Genomic DNA, 15,325 nt, shown 5'->3' with positions numbered 1-15,325 from the left:
TTCTCCTTTAAAGGATAATTCCGGTATTTAGCACTTTGAGTCCCTTTTCTGGTTTGTTTTGGATGAACTAGAGTGGTGGACACCGAAATTGGTCCGGTCTCAACTTTTCAGACTGGTTTTGAATCGCCTGAGTATCAGTGGCGGACAGTACTTGAGTACATTTACTCAATTACTGTACTTAAGTCGCTTTTTCATGTATCTGTACTTTACTTGAGTATTTCAATTTTGTTAAACTTTTTACTAGGGCTGTCAAAATAACTGATTAATTTCGATTAATTAATTTGAGAAAAAATAACTGATTAAAAAAATTAACGCAGATTAATCGATTCTGTATGACCTTTGACCCCGAGCCGTTGTAGTCAGTAACCAGTAGACTGTAAAATGAGAGAGAAGAAAATGTGTTGCCTAGATCATTGATTGGAACATTTACTTTTAAAAAACGGCCTTATGGTGTTGATAAAAATAAAGTGTTGATTAAAATAAAGTCCTCTGCAATGTCTGCAGCAAGGATTTTGCATATCACCAGAGTTCATCAACTCCAAAGTCGCACATCAATGCAAAGAAATAGTGTTGACATTGAGCTAGGTTATATCTGTGGCCTGAAATACCTTGTATGTGAAAGAAAACTTGTTCCCGAAGCACTTTTGAATTTATTTCCTCAGCATATTAGGTCATCATATATTATTATGCCCATTATTAAAATAATAATAATGCTGATTATTCAATGATTCATTTTAATTTAAATATTTAAAATACTTTTACAGCAAAAATTATATATGTGATTAATTTAGATTAATTAATCACAGAGTATGTAATTAATTAGATTTTTTTTTTTAATCGATTGACAGCCCTACTTTTTACTTTTACTCCAGTACATTTCTAGGCCAAATATCTTACTTTTTACAAATTTTTCACTACATTTTGTGACAGCTGAAGTACAGCTGAAGTTCCTTTTGGAACAAAGTCTGTCCAAATACATGTGTACTTACATGTGTATTTTCTATTAAGCTTGCTAGGCTTTAAATAATGGTGTTGCCTAACCTATGTTATAGTTATATCCACTATTATTTACTGTACCTTGTTGACCCCTTTTCACAACATTGATGCTACCATAACTGACCTCATGACACTATCGAGCAAATGATGATAGACAATGATACATAGATATACAATGATAGACAATCTGACACTATCAAACACAAAAGGGAACGTCTTGATTTGGTCCGAGAAGTGTAAAGGATTCAACAAAGCAAAAGTGGTTACTTTGAAGTATCTTAGATAAGATATCACATAAGTTTGTTTTTAGTTCTTTCTACATACAAAAATTCTTAGTTGATTTTGTCCTTGAATGAAGGAGAAAGGCTCAATAAATGCCTATGTCTTTTACTGGAGTAACATTTAACCATGTGTATCTCTACTTTCACTCAAGTACAGAATTTGTGTACTTCGTCCACCACTGCTGAGTATAGTACTGTCTGTAAGTGTGCATAATTTAGCTCAGATCAGATGTAGGACAGCTGCTGCTCAAAATGACACACATAGGCTTTGCAGACCAGCACTGCGGCTGAAGCCTATCACACACAGCTATGCCCGTTAGTCAGGATGGTGGATTGGACCACCCTGTGACAAAGACAACCTGTTGACACCTCACTTGCTTGAAATCAAGCGTCTGATAGTGCCTTGTCTGATAGCGCCTCGGCGAGTAGCCTACACCAGGTGTGCGAGGCCTTTTCATGGCAGGCGTGTAGGGCAGGGACAGCATTGTGTACTTCACCACCACTTTAGTGCCACAGCTTCAAACTCAACACTTTGTCACACAAGTCCATTATGACCACCTCGGAGGTGCTGGCATAAGACAGCTCATGATACAGACCACATAGTGTATGCTGCACGTACCCACAATAGACAAATGGTTGTAGGGAGGCCTAACATTAGGTACTTTCATACCTTAATATTTAATAGTCCCTCATTTGGGATGTACTAGATCATATTGTCCATATTGATCGAATTCTGCTACATGATTTTTCAACAACAATTTTTCTTATCTTGATATTAATGATATATAGGTGGGTCTCAAAAAATGTGAATATTGCGAAAAAGTCTCCTCCCCCCCCTAATTTATTTAAAAATGTGAAGCTTTTTCATTAGATATAAAGTGAAATATTTTAAGCCGTTTTTTGTTTTAATCATGATTATGATCTACAGCTCATGAACAACCAAAAATGAGTATCTCAAAATATTATAATAAAGAGGTTATAATACAGTGCTTTTGTGAGAGCTCTGGAATTTCCAGGGTAATACATTTCAATAATAAGTAATATTCTCTTGACACTATTGCCATTGAATGTAACAAGGCAGCAAAAGGCAGAATAGTGTACCATATGCTAACCGTTGCCTAAGCAAAGATGAACATGTTACCTCAGTCAAAAGTATATGACTGCTGAGGAAATACACTGGAAGAACAAAAAGCCATGGAAAGCCAAGAAATGAAGAATCACCACATGACACTGCAGAAAGGGGTATTAATATACAGGACTTTAATGCGATATTAACCAAATCAGAAGAAGGAAACAATTCTTACTACAGGTGGATAAACGCCACAGAGAAAGCTATCCTGACTCAAACAAAAGCACAATTGTCAAAGAGCTTGCCAATTCTCCATCTGAATTAGCAAATTGAACAGACTTGTAGAAATACATTAGTATAATGTTGTGTAATGATATTCACTATTAAAATGGTAAGTTCCCTATAATATGTACCAAATAAGTTGCAGTTTATGCTTATATGTCCTTTATGTATCTCCATGTTAATGTTTTGAAGTTTAAGGAAGCTAGTGATATAGGTGATTTTTCTTTTGTCTTTTGCAACCCCTAAATATAATTTAATTTAGCCATTTTTTAATGTGATAACTTAAACTGGTGGTAGACCAAAATGCAGGGTTAAAATTGGGCCACTCTGGGGGTGGGGGGGGGGGGGGTGGGGGGGGGTGTATCCAAATAACACAGGGATTTTTGCATTGACATTGGCAGCAAATGGTTAGATGCTGTTAAAGCTTTGAAGGTAGACAAGTGTATGTGCCATAGTGAGTTGTTTCAATGAGCTGATTTACAGAAGGGATCTGTCTTCCTGCAGATCTTCAGCATGTGTACTGGTGTGTTGTCTCGGAGCACATTCCCATGTTAGCGCCTGCTCTCAGTTGATCTGCTTGACAGTACTGCCATCTAGTCCCACTGACTCTCAATTGCACACCCTGGTTCTGTTCTACGCCAGTTGTTCCCAAAAGTTGTCAGGCATCTTTTTGCAATTGCTTATGACCAAATTAGATGCGATAAGTCACTGCTTTATTTGATTTCTTTGTCACCTTATACTGTTTTGAGACTTTGGTGTGTGGCTGATGTGTTGTTTATGACTTGAGTTATTTTTGGCATTTCTGTTTATTTTGTGCCGTTCTACTCGTCAAATGCCATAGTTATGCAGTAAAGTAACGTTATGGTCCTCTGTTCCGCTTGCTGCTGTGCTTATGTTTCCACATGCATTCACAATATTCACACAGCCAAGCCATGTCATACTGTGAAGCCCAGCCCTGGTCTCTGCCCTCAACTGTGCGATATCATGTGTTACTTCAGCCTTATGACTTACACTACTATGACAGTTTCTCCCAGTCTGTCAGTGTTGGTCTTTGGCTATTACCACATCATTCTGTGTGAAATCATTTTAGAACAGAGTTCTGAAACTCATCCGCACAGCTCTGTATCTGGAATAATTTAGTCTTTCTATGACTGCACTGTGCAGGCTTGGAATTTCATAATTTTAGGGGCAAGGCCACTTAGCCGTCAGTTGGGCATATTTGACGGGGGGCACAAAGGCCACACGTCAGGGCACCAAGGCCAAAGTTAACTATACGGTAGATAAAATGATCAAAGTTGTATTTAGCCTATTCACAGCAGCAGACCTGCATCATGAAACATTACAAAAACATGAAACATGTCATATTACACAGAACTGTAAATCATCTGATTGTAATATTTACAGATATCTAGGCTATATTTAACATTTCTTTTCTATTTGGCCTGTTATGAAATCATGTATTGAACAATTTAATATAAAACTCAAATGGCCTACATGCATGCTTCTTTGACACACTCTTAGTCAGTTGTATATCCTCTGATTTTAATATTTACAGATATCTAGGTGATATTTGTAACAATTATTTTGTATTTGGGATGTTATGAAATTGTGCATTGAACAATTTAAACACATTGTGAAACTTAAAGCCCAAAGTTGGAGACATGCATGTAGAAATTTGCTGCGTATTCAAAACTGGATTACTCTGGATTGGCTAACTGTACAGGGGATTGCTTTACACCTTAGTGTTCAGTAAGGTCTGCTGTTTATTTTTGATATATGTTTTGTCGTGTTGAGGGAAGAGTTTGTGAGAACTATAGAATAATATGATAAAATTAAAGTTACTTTTCTCACGAACCGTTTACCATAGCAACTAGCGGATAACATCGTTTAAAAGCTGAGAAAAAGCTATTTCATGTGATGCATGATGTCTGTCTGATGAGTAGGCTACTTCGCGAGTGGTTCATCAGAGAAGAATGGGTGAACTGTCTGTACTGCATAAAAGACTAAATTAATTTGCGCTGTGAATGCTTACATTATTTTGACAGGCCAAAGTCAAGACAGGCTATTAGTCGGACGCAAAGAAGAATATTGAAAGAAGGGGGCACCAAGGCCACAGTGGCCTGTGAACCTCTGATTTTCAAAGGGGCATCACGGCCAACGCAAGGTGGCCGCCCGTGAAATTCCAACCCTGGCATTGTATATGACTTTGACTTTGTATGATGTGTGTTTCTGAGCCACGTGGTATGCATGACATGACTTTGCTGTAAATAACCGTGGACTGTGTGTGTCTGTGTGTGTTGCATTGCAGGCATGGTTCTGGTGAGGACAGAGATGGGCCAGCTGGTGATGGTGCCCCAGCAGGCTCTGGCACAGGCCCAAGCCCAAGCCCAGGCCCAGGCCCAGGCCCAAGCCCAGAGCAGCATCTCCCCCCGGCCGGCCGCCCCCACCACAGGGGCCACCTTCAGAGTCACCACGCCCCAGGTGAGACAGGGTCACCCCTGCCGTCCCACAGTGTGTGTGTGTGTGTGTGTGTGTGTGTATGTGCGTGTGTGTGTGCGTGTGTACATGTGTGTGTGTGTGTGTGTGCGTGCGTGTGCATGTATGTGTGTGTATATCTGTTTGTTTTAATGTTGTGATATTTTTTGTGCTAGTGGTTTAGAACCTACTGAATATATTTCTCACCAGGAAAATAATTGTGTATTCTATATATTGGTGTTAGTCAGCTGTCAGTTACCCTGTCTTTCCTTTTTTTTCAGTTTTACAAGATTCTAGAATGAGCTGACTACTTAGTTATCAGAAAGGTCTAAAGAAAACATTTCTTGAACAGTTGAAAAGAAACAGATTTTTGTCTGAAGTAGACTATCTTATCCATATTCCTGTGAGTATGCCTCATGTCTATGTTATGATTGATCATTGGTCAGTTTGATTTGATAATTCTTAATAGAGGCATGTGCCACTAGCAACAGTTCCAGTTCCAATTCCAACTCCATCCATGTTTGTTCTTGATGGCATTTAAGTGCGTATCTTACTAACCACAGTCTCTGTAAACACTGTATAACTGTCACATCTCTAAGAAACATGTCTTAGAAACTTAGAAAAAACTCTTTACCAGTATGTGGTCTCACTCTACATATGTTTGGCTATGCTAGCCACGTGTGTGAGACACAACAGGTAAGACCATGTTTAATCAAATTAAGTTCATTTTATTTTTCTCCATGTCCTCATTTCCGATTAAGTCTGATTGATTACCATTCTCTTAATGGCTGCCGCTGTTCCTTGGTTTGCCTTGGGTAATGAGCTCATTCATTTTGCATAGAGGTGCGCTCATCACAACCTACCTGCTAGATGGTCTTTCATCACTGTCACCTGAGAGATGAATATTCATCATGTTGGTTTAGCGATCATCTACCTGTGGTTATCTCTGTTCCTCCGGGATAAATGAGCCAGTGATCGGACCTCATCCATGGAATAAAGTTTTTTAAATGCTTAATTACTGCTCTTAAATCTAGTGTCAAGTTAATAGACTGTTAATAGTAGCTCTCGTAATGATCACTCAATAAAAGTGTAGCAAAGGTGCTATTTTAGGTGTGAAAGAATATGATATAAAAAATATGCACTTAATTCTATGCACAATTTCTCTTTAAGTAGCCGAGAAGACCAGAAATGTAACGTCCCAGAAGAACATGCTCTGAGGTCCCATACTTGTGGTGAATTTAATCTTTCCTTGCAATGTTCTCACCTTTTCTACCCCTTACCTGTTGGCATCCCTGTGTGTTGAGCCAAGGAAAAGCATACTTTTCAAGGGGTCACAGAAGGTTGTGATTGTTTCATTTTATGGAAAGATTGGATTGTTTGGGGTCACCTTAAGACAGAGAGGCTGGCTGAAATGGAGGATTTTGTGGGTTTCTCGGAGTTCATGGAGCTCAGTGGTTTTCTCTGAAGGCCAGAACGAAAGCATTGAGCTTGATGTTGACAGTACTAGGCAGTCAGTGGAAAGAGCTGGAAAGAGTTGTGCTGACTCTATGATGTGCACTATTTTAGTTTTTAGTCATTTGTGTGAACTGTTAGGTAATTGACTTCGTTATCTCCGTTGTATTGACTGTGGGGGGGTGTTGGTGTTCAGTTCACTATTAGTAAGAGGGGTGATTGTGGATAGTGATGTGGTGTGAGGGGCAAAAGGCTGGTGGTAAACTGGTAAATAATCTAGCAGTTGATTCCCTCCTCTTCCCACTCACCACCACAACAGGGGATCTGCAAGCCACATGAATTGAATGGTGGCAGTTAATAAAAGGAATCCATAGCGCTTGATATTTTCATGTGCTGGACTAGGGCTGCATTCTGTCTGATTATGCAGGCTTAACTTTTATAGATATTTTGTCAATTTTGTGTAGGCTGTGACCCCAGTTCTAATAATTTGGGTGTTGTGTGACTCGGATCAGCACCACAATATTGTGGGTTCCTTCTTGGCCCATCGCATAATTCTGCCAACAAACCAACTAAATGACAAAACAGACATGGCTCATTACGTCCTTGGTGAAGGATCTGATTCATTGATTCCATTCATTGATTCCAGTAAAACGGTTGATAACTATCCTGTCAATTACAATGTCTCATTTGTCAGTTTCACTTCATACCTACCTGTATACTTGTATATGCCTTTGTTCACCACCAGGGGGTGACAGAGCCCTTCTTATTGCCATACAATGTTTCTGTGTATTGTCTTGAGATTAGCCTCCTTGGCTCTATCTAGCTCTTTTAGTGGACACCTATGGATACTCATTACAAAAAAACACTTTCACCGATTTTTGGTCATTTCTGGGAAATGCGGGAAGTGGTAATCAATAGCTCTGTGCTTTCAAGTAGAGCAGTGCCCATGTATGTGAAAGTTAATATCCCTCTCCTGCCCTATATATACACTGATGCTCGACTAGGGACAATTTTAGTATGAAAGGGTTGACCTGGGTCATTTGGCTCAACTCTTGACCTGAGCCAGACACAGGTTGATTTTAGTATGAATGGTGTGTGTGTGTGTGTGTGTGTGTGTGTGTGTGCGTGTGTGTGTGTGTGTGTGTGTGTGTGTGTGTGGTTCTCTCTCTCTCTCTCTCTCTCTCTCTCTGTCTCTGTTTCTCTGTTTTTTTTTCTTTCTTTCTTTCTTTCTCTCTTTCTTTCTCTCTTTCTCTCTCTCTCTCAATCCACTGTACTTGCTACACTGCTTCACTGACACTAGGTGGAGGCATAGGCTTATCACATTGATCAAAGATATCCATGAGTCTAAGAAATTGCACATGGAGTCATGCCAACTAATTATTAACACTACTTTGCTGCTTGTCAAAAATGACAAACAATTAACTTTCAATTTAATTTAAAAAAAAAAGTTAATTTTATGTGGATCCTGGAGAGTGATTCACTGTTAAAAGGATTTACAAACTCGGGTCATGTACCATCATCCCTAGCCTTGGTTATGTTTTGGAGCTATTGGCAGCCGGACAGCATCTTTGAATAAGACTTGTGTCAGTAATTATGTACAGCTTGACTCTGCATTGTGCGCTAATTGTGGTGTTTAGACAAGATACCCTTGACACAAATGTAAATGAGCTGTATTCCCAGTGTCCCTCTAGACTGTGTGCCACTCAGCCAGGGAGTGGATGGGACAGGGAGAGGAGAGGAGAGGGGGAGAGAGAGAGAGAGAGAGAGAGAGGGAGAGTACAGGGGGAGAGATGCGGGAGGAGAGAGGAAGGGGAAAGAGGAAGAAGACAGAGGGAAAAGTGAGGAAGTCGTCCCTCGCTTCCTTCCACTCGCATTAAATCATTCACCATCCAGCTGCCTGATTGTTTTAAAAAGCTAACAACCATTAGAGCCCCTCAACGTGTGGCAGATTGCCATGGCATCGCTGGGGGGGCTCGAAGCCTCCGAGATCCCACACCTCCCACCCTTTACCCCCCCAACTCTCCTGCATCGCTCCCAGGCTCTCCGGTACCCCCCCACACACACACGCACACACACACACACACCCCCTCATCACCACCCCCGTCTCTCCCCTCCCTCCCCTGAGGGGACACAGCTGCTGATGGGAGCGACAGACAGACACCCACCTACACACACACACACACACACACACACACACACACACACACACCCCTACTCATGCTGGGATGGTGGTCAGGATAGTGGGGTGGGTGTGTGTGTGTGTGTGTGTGTGTAATGTCAGGCTTGTGCGCAGAGTGCACGTCCACATGGCTGCCCAGTGTAGACAGATGCCACCAGGATGGTGCTTCCCGGCTGTGTCGATGTCTGCGTGTGTGTGGCACTGGACCGGCTCACACTGTTTCCTCATTCCTCGCATAGTGCATTCTCTGTGCCTGCCTGAGGTGCGGGATTGGCCTGGATGATACATGTAGGCTGTTGGTGATGCCTTGAGCTAGATGTCTGGAGTCCACAGTGATCAGCATTGACTGATAAATGCGACCCTCCCTGTGCCTACTTCAGTGGTCATCACTGTCTTCCTGTTCAGAGTGTTAAGCCATTCTCCCCAAATTGTTCATACGTGACTTTGCTTTTCCAGGGTTTTTGTCATCTTATCTAAAGCAAGTGTAAAGTGTGTAAGTGTGGGACTGTAATAGTTCTATGCCATGGTGACATGAGTTTATGTCCTGCTTAAAGGTTTCTATCTAAATGTATTGAATGAATTCCTGTTGTCCTATTTCTGCTTTTGATGCCCTTCTGCTTGTCTTGGTGTGACGATTTGTTTGCTGATGCACTGATCCCTCTCTCTCCCCTTCCCCATTTCTTGTCTTTCTCCTTTTTCCTCTCCCTCTCTCTCTCTCTCTCTCTCTCTCTCTCTCTCTCTCCCTTACTTTCCTTTGCTCACTCCTTTCTCTCTGTCTCTCCTGCAGTCTCCTGTGACCACTCAAGCCATCCGTCCAGGCCCTGCTGTCCAGGCCAAGGTGCAGCAGTAACCCTTGCCCTCTGACCCCTCCTATAACCCTCTGTGACCTCCGACCTTCCCATTCAACCTCTGACCCAGCCCCTTAGCCATGAGTTGCCCCTCATAATATCTCACTGCCTGTGATAACTTTGGCTGTCTTACTGACTTTTTCTGGCTTCCTATAGAGGGGACCACTTCATATGAGACCCCTTTAGGCCTCTGAAAGATAACCCAGATATCCTGCCATAACCTTTTCTGTCCCATCATAATCTGTCATAGAGTTAAACTTCATGATATTTTAAACTTCAACTCCCAGAAATCATCTTCCACATTGCTTGTTGAGTTATTATAGCATTATTATACAGTGTTTCTAATAGTCGTTTGATATCTCCTTACAGTAAATTCAAAGCAAGTCTTCAAAGCAAGTCAAATTTAAAGTATTTCTGCTTGTATTTTCACCTGGTGCAGTGCTAGACATCCTTTCTGTTTTTTCTGAACTTTGATATCAGGGCCCCATATAAAGCTTGTATACTGTACTTTCCCTCCTCCTCAACATGTTCTCTTCTTTTACAGATTATTTGTTCTATGGCATGTTCCAATTCCCCCTCAAAATGCATTGCTTTTGTTGCTCCAATCTCTCAATAGTGCTTAAGGTCACTTAACCTGAATGACTTCCAAGAGTGAGCTACTGTGTTTGCCTGTGTTGCGTATTTACTGTATTTACTGACCATTTGCTTGATGTAGATGAACATGTGTCAGCTTGCAGGAGAGCTGTCGACAGTCGCACATCAAACATCTGTTTGGATTATCACTTCTGTAATGCACCCCACAAAGGTTTAGCTATGTGCAGTATCATCAATGTGATGTTTTCACCAGCCTTTTGCATGTCATAAGTGTCAGGTGTATTCAAGCGGTCACTGTGGAGAAAAGGAAGGTGTGTGTGTGTGTGTGTGTGTGTGTGGTCTGTGTCTATGTGAGGTATGCCATCACGAATCTGAGCTGCCCTATGTCAGACCTCAGCCCCATTTAAACACACACACACACACTCACACACACCCCTCCGCAGAGTGGCATCCGCTGCGGCGGGGACACGCGATGTGACAGCCCCCCCCCGCGTGCGCGGCCCTCCTGTTCTCTGTGGCCTTGCTGCGAGCCATGCGTCACGTCCTGTTTGTCTCTCGTCCAGAAGGCCCCGGCGGTGGTGGCGGTGACGGCTCCAGCTCCACCGCTGCAGCCTCAGCCTCAGCAGCAGCTCCCCGCGGCAGGACTGCCCCCCCAGGCCACCGGCGTCCAGCCCGCCCCCCCCAGCATCACGCCGGCCGCGGCCGCCGCCCCTCCTCCTGCCCCCCCTCCTGCCCCCGGGGTCTCTGTCATCTCGCAGGTTGCTACTCTCCTCTTTATTTTCTGTCTGGTGTCTTTTCCCTCTTCTCATTTTGCTCTCGTTTACGTATGCACTCCTCCCTTTCTCTTTTCCCCTGCCCCTCTCTCTATCCCTCTCTCTGGTCTGCTGGCGGCGGGGGCTGTCACAGCTGCCAGCAGGCTGGCTTTGTCACGGCCATGCCCGCACTCACACAGCTGGCCATGGACATGGGCAGCATTTCTCTCTCTCTCTCTCTCTCTCTCCCTCCCTCTCTGTTAATCTCTACTTTTTCTGTCTCACTCCCTTTTCCCTCTCTCTTTCTCCTGTCCTTATTCATGTCTTTCTTGATGTCCTTCTTTATCTCTTATCCCCTCTCTCTCTCTCTCTCTCCTTCTTGTTTTCTTTTTTGTACACACACACACACACACACACACACACACACACACACACACACACACAGAGAGGCTGGGCAGAAGACCTCACACACACATGGCAGCCCCGGGCCTCACCCTGCTGTGGGCATGTTACCGTGGAGACATGCCCCATGTTGGCATAAAGCTCAGCAGTGCTTCCACAGGCATGCATGCAAGGGGGGAAAAAACACACACACACACACACACACAAAACCCTCATTAGGACCTCATATGCCTGAGAAAGATGCAAAAACATGATCATAGTAGCCTCACCAAACATATTGTTTGTGTGTCAGGAACTCTAATTACATTAACATTTAGCATTAAACTAATTAAAGCCAACATGACAAAACGCATGGGAGCCATTATGGGAGAGCAGGCATGATGGCTGATGGGTGCTGTCACTTCTCATCTCTCACACAGCCCCACTGCCATCAGTGCTCACACAGAGACGCCTCAGGCTCTCCACTGGCTCATCCTCACAGCACACTTAAAGGTCCCTCTCCTAGCCCTTAAAGGTCCCTCTCCTAGCCCTTAAAGGTCCCTCTCCTAGCCCTTAAAGGTCCCTCTCCTAGCCCTTAAAGGTCCCTCTCCTAGCCCTTAAAGGTCCCTCTCTCAGCCCTCAAAGGTCCCTCTCTCAGCCCTCAAAGGTCCCTCTCTCAGCCCTCAAAGGTCCCTCTCTCAGCCCTCAAAGGTTCCTCTATGAGCCATTAAAGATTCCTCTCAGTCCCCTTAAAGGTCCCTCTCCTAGCCCTTAAAGGTCCCTCTCCTAGCCCTTAAAGGTCCCTCTCTCAGCCCTCAAAGGTTCCTCTATGAGCCATTAAAGATTCCTCTCAGTCCCCTTAAAGGTTCCTCTATTAGCTATTAAAGGTTCCCCTCTGACCCTCTCCAAGACCTTAAGTTCCTCTTGGAACCCTTAAACATTCTTCTCCCTCGTCCTATTTAGAACATAGAAATATGCCATGTAGAACCTAAATGGTTAAGTCTTAAAGGAAGCTTTGTATTTGTTGTGAGTAAACAGGCACTCTGATTGAAGCCAGTTAGCAGGCATGCTCAGCAGAACACACACACACACACACACACACACAGCTGCTCTCACCCAGACACCACACCCTCGACCAGCGTCTGACTGGTCTCAGCTTGTCTCTGCCAAATCTCACGCTTCCACCCGCTGTGCTCTGTTCTACCGCAGGAGATGCAGGAGAACGTGAAGAAGTGCAAGAACTTCCTGGCCACGCTCATCAAGCTGGCATCCCATAATTCCCCCTCCCCGGAGACATCTCGCAACGTTAAGGCACTGGTCCAGGACCTGCTGGTGAGTCTTCAGCGTTCAGCAATCAGACTGGCAGCCATGTTGGATGGTAGCCAAAGGATAATCGTGTGTGTGTGTGTGTGTGTGTGTGTGTGTGTGTGTGTGTGTGTGTGTGTGTGTGTGTGTGTGTGTGTGTGTGTGTGTGTGTGTGTGTGTGTGTGTGTGTGTGTGTGTGTGTGTGTGTGTGTGTGTGTGTGTGTGTGTGTGTGTGTGTGTGTGTGTGTGTGTGTGTGTGTGTGTGTGTGAGTGTGAGAGGGGGGGGGGGTGTTTGAGTGTGAAGAAGAGATGTGTGTATTTGTATATGTGGATATGCAGATAGCCTAGTGGACAAAAATACCCACAAGGCTTTTAACTCTGACAGTAGGCTGTTCAGAGTGTGAAGGGTCTGATGTGGCCCTGTAAATGTAATACCCTCCTGTTAGCTGTAGATGGCATCACAAAACACTCAAACGACCTGCCTGTGTATGTTTGTATGCATGCAAATCATACTCATGATTTTAATTTCCAACCAGCCACGTGTCTGTAATATGTAATTAACAACACACATAGTCTTAATGTAAATCTTTAACAACACACATAGGCTGAAATGAACAACACACATAGGCTTAATGTAAATCTTTAACAACACACAGGCTTAATGTAAATCTTTACAACACACATAGGCTTAATGTAAATCTTTACACCAAGCTGATATGGATTCCCTCTCTCCCATTGCTTTTACTCTTCATCTGTTTCAGGATGCCAAGATTGAGCCGGAGGAGTTCACCAGCAGGTTACAGACAGAACTCAAGTCGTCGCCGCAGCCCTATCTGGTCCCGTTCCTCAAGGTTGGTTCTGCACCCACGCTCAGGTTGTACACTTAGCTTAGAGAGATATGCATATGTGTGTTTTGATGGGAGACATGAATAAGGCATGTGTGTGTGTGTCATGTTTGCTGCTTCTCTGGCTTGACTCCAGAGTGTGTGTGACAGAGGCCTGGGGCAGCGCCTGACTTCTCCTGTAGGACTTATCCAGCCAACTCAGATGAGAGTCACATCAGCAGCGCCCCCCATTCTCTCTCACACACACACACACACACACACACACACACACACACACACATTCTCACACAGGGAACACACCCACACTCATTTAGACATTTGCATACACACACATTTACACACTTAGATTGACGCACACACACAAACAGTCACTCTCAACAGTCAACTGCAAAACACACACACACACACACACTCTCTCACAAAGAGATAACTTTGAAGAAAATTCAAAGCACCTGTATTGCCCAATGTTTGGTTTTGTCCTTGTCTGGACTTTGCCCTGTCGATCATTGGAGTTGTGGGAAGTCTGTTGATTGATAGGATCGCAATCGGGATGGGATTGATGGGGACAAGATATATCGTAAACATGCTAATTACCAACCATTTTGTTCGAAAATTCTAAAACAACGATGTTTTTTAATACTTCAAAATGACATTTGCTAAATGAACCTTACATTTTTCAGTAGCCATAGGTGTGTAGATTTGAACAAAATCTGGTTTGATTCTTACCAGGGCTTTTACTGCCTGAAATATCCAATTTTGTTTAACACGCTCAGAGTTTAGTGCTGGGCTGGTGGGTACTTATTCCCAACCTTTCTCACGGCACATCAACGGTAAGCCCGAGAATTCTCGTCGTCGCAATTCAAAATTCCACTGGACCTCCAAGTGGATTTGTATTTGGATTTGTGCCTTACAACACTGTTTACAGTTCTTCGAGTCACGGTAAAATGTAATTTTTGGTACATAGCTAATTTAGATAAACTTATGGTGTGGGTGCTTGCGTTTCTTTAGGAATCCGCCGTCTTGGTTTGTATAGAAATTAATATTAAGTGACACACACACGTAAGAGGTTGGACATACGTGACGGTTGGTAATACAGTATGTGACGTTCCGATAATTTGTCCAATATGGGCAGAAAAATCAAGTTAACAGGAGGCATCACCTGATTGTTTTATGCTTGACCACTCTCTTCTCTTCTCTTGACCACTCTCTTCTCTTCTCTTGACCACTCTCTTCTCTTCTCTTGACCACTCTCTTCTCTTCTCTTCTCTTGACCACTCTCTTCTCTTCTCTTGACCACTCTCTTCTCTTCTCTTGACCACTCTCTTCTCTTCTCTTGACCACTCTCTTCTCTTCTCTTCTCTTCTCTTCTCTCTGTCCTTCTTTTTCTCTTTCTGCCTTCTCTCTCTCTCTCTCTCTCTCTCTCTCTCTCTCCCCCTCTTCCTCCTCCTCTTCCTCCTCCTTCCCTCCCTCTACAGAAAAGTCTCCCGGCACTGCGGCTCTCATTGCTCAACAGCCAGCAGTCTCTGACCCATCCGCCGGGCGTGGTCAAACCCGGCGCCACCGCCAGCCCGGTCCCGGTCACGGCCACGGTGGTGCCAGCTGTCCGCCCGCGCCAGCCCAACAGCCCGCTGCCCGCAGGTGCCCACTCAGCTGCGCTGGTACGTGCGTCCGCCTGCAACCACACACACCACCCCTACAGCCGGGCACCACCCAACACCGGGGGGGGGGCGGTCACCAGGCAGTGAAGCGAGGCACTGCCAACTCATGGATGACCTTGTGTGTGTGTGTGTGTGTGTGTGTGTGTGTGTGTGTGTGCCCTGTGTGTTGTGTGTAAGTGTGTGACATGAGTATTTGATGACTGTGGTG

The 15,325-nt window shown here is 43.9% G+C and overlaps 1 protein-coding gene across 5 annotated transcripts in view; it reads left to right on the top strand.

Moving 5' to 3' along the window:
• Positions 1-15,325, top strand: part of LOC143125327 (transcription initiation factor TFIID subunit 4) — a 111,510-nt gene that overhangs the window by 22,836 nt on the left and 73,349 nt on the right. The window contains exons 2-7 of one of the 5 annotated variants that reach the window (XM_076286678.1): positions 4,937-5,109; positions 9,522-9,572; positions 10,743-10,934; positions 12,519-12,641; positions 13,376-13,465; positions 14,935-15,117. In XM_076286678.1, coding sequence (XP_076142793.1) covers positions 4,937-5,109; positions 9,522-9,572; positions 10,743-10,934; positions 12,519-12,641; positions 13,376-13,465; positions 14,935-15,117 — 812 coding nt within the window. Of the gene's footprint in view, positions 1-4,936; positions 5,110-9,521; positions 9,573-10,739; positions 10,935-12,518; positions 12,642-13,375; positions 13,466-14,934; positions 15,118-15,325 lie in introns of all 5 variants that reach the window. The other 4 variants (XM_076286677.1, XM_076286679.1, XM_076286680.1 and 1 more) reach the window with 4 other exon arrangements.

This window comes from Alosa pseudoharengus, unplaced genomic scaffold (assembly GCF_046254945.1).
Source record: "Alosa pseudoharengus isolate Yale_2024_CS ecotype anadromous, Long Island Sound unplaced genomic scaffold, YU_APseudo_1.1 YU_APseudo_1.1_scf_16, whole genome shotgun sequence".
NCBI classification, from domain to species: Eukaryota; Metazoa; Chordata; class Actinopteri; order Clupeiformes; family Clupeidae; genus Alosa; species Alosa pseudoharengus.
This window is presented reverse-complemented; position numbering and strand designations above follow the sequence as displayed.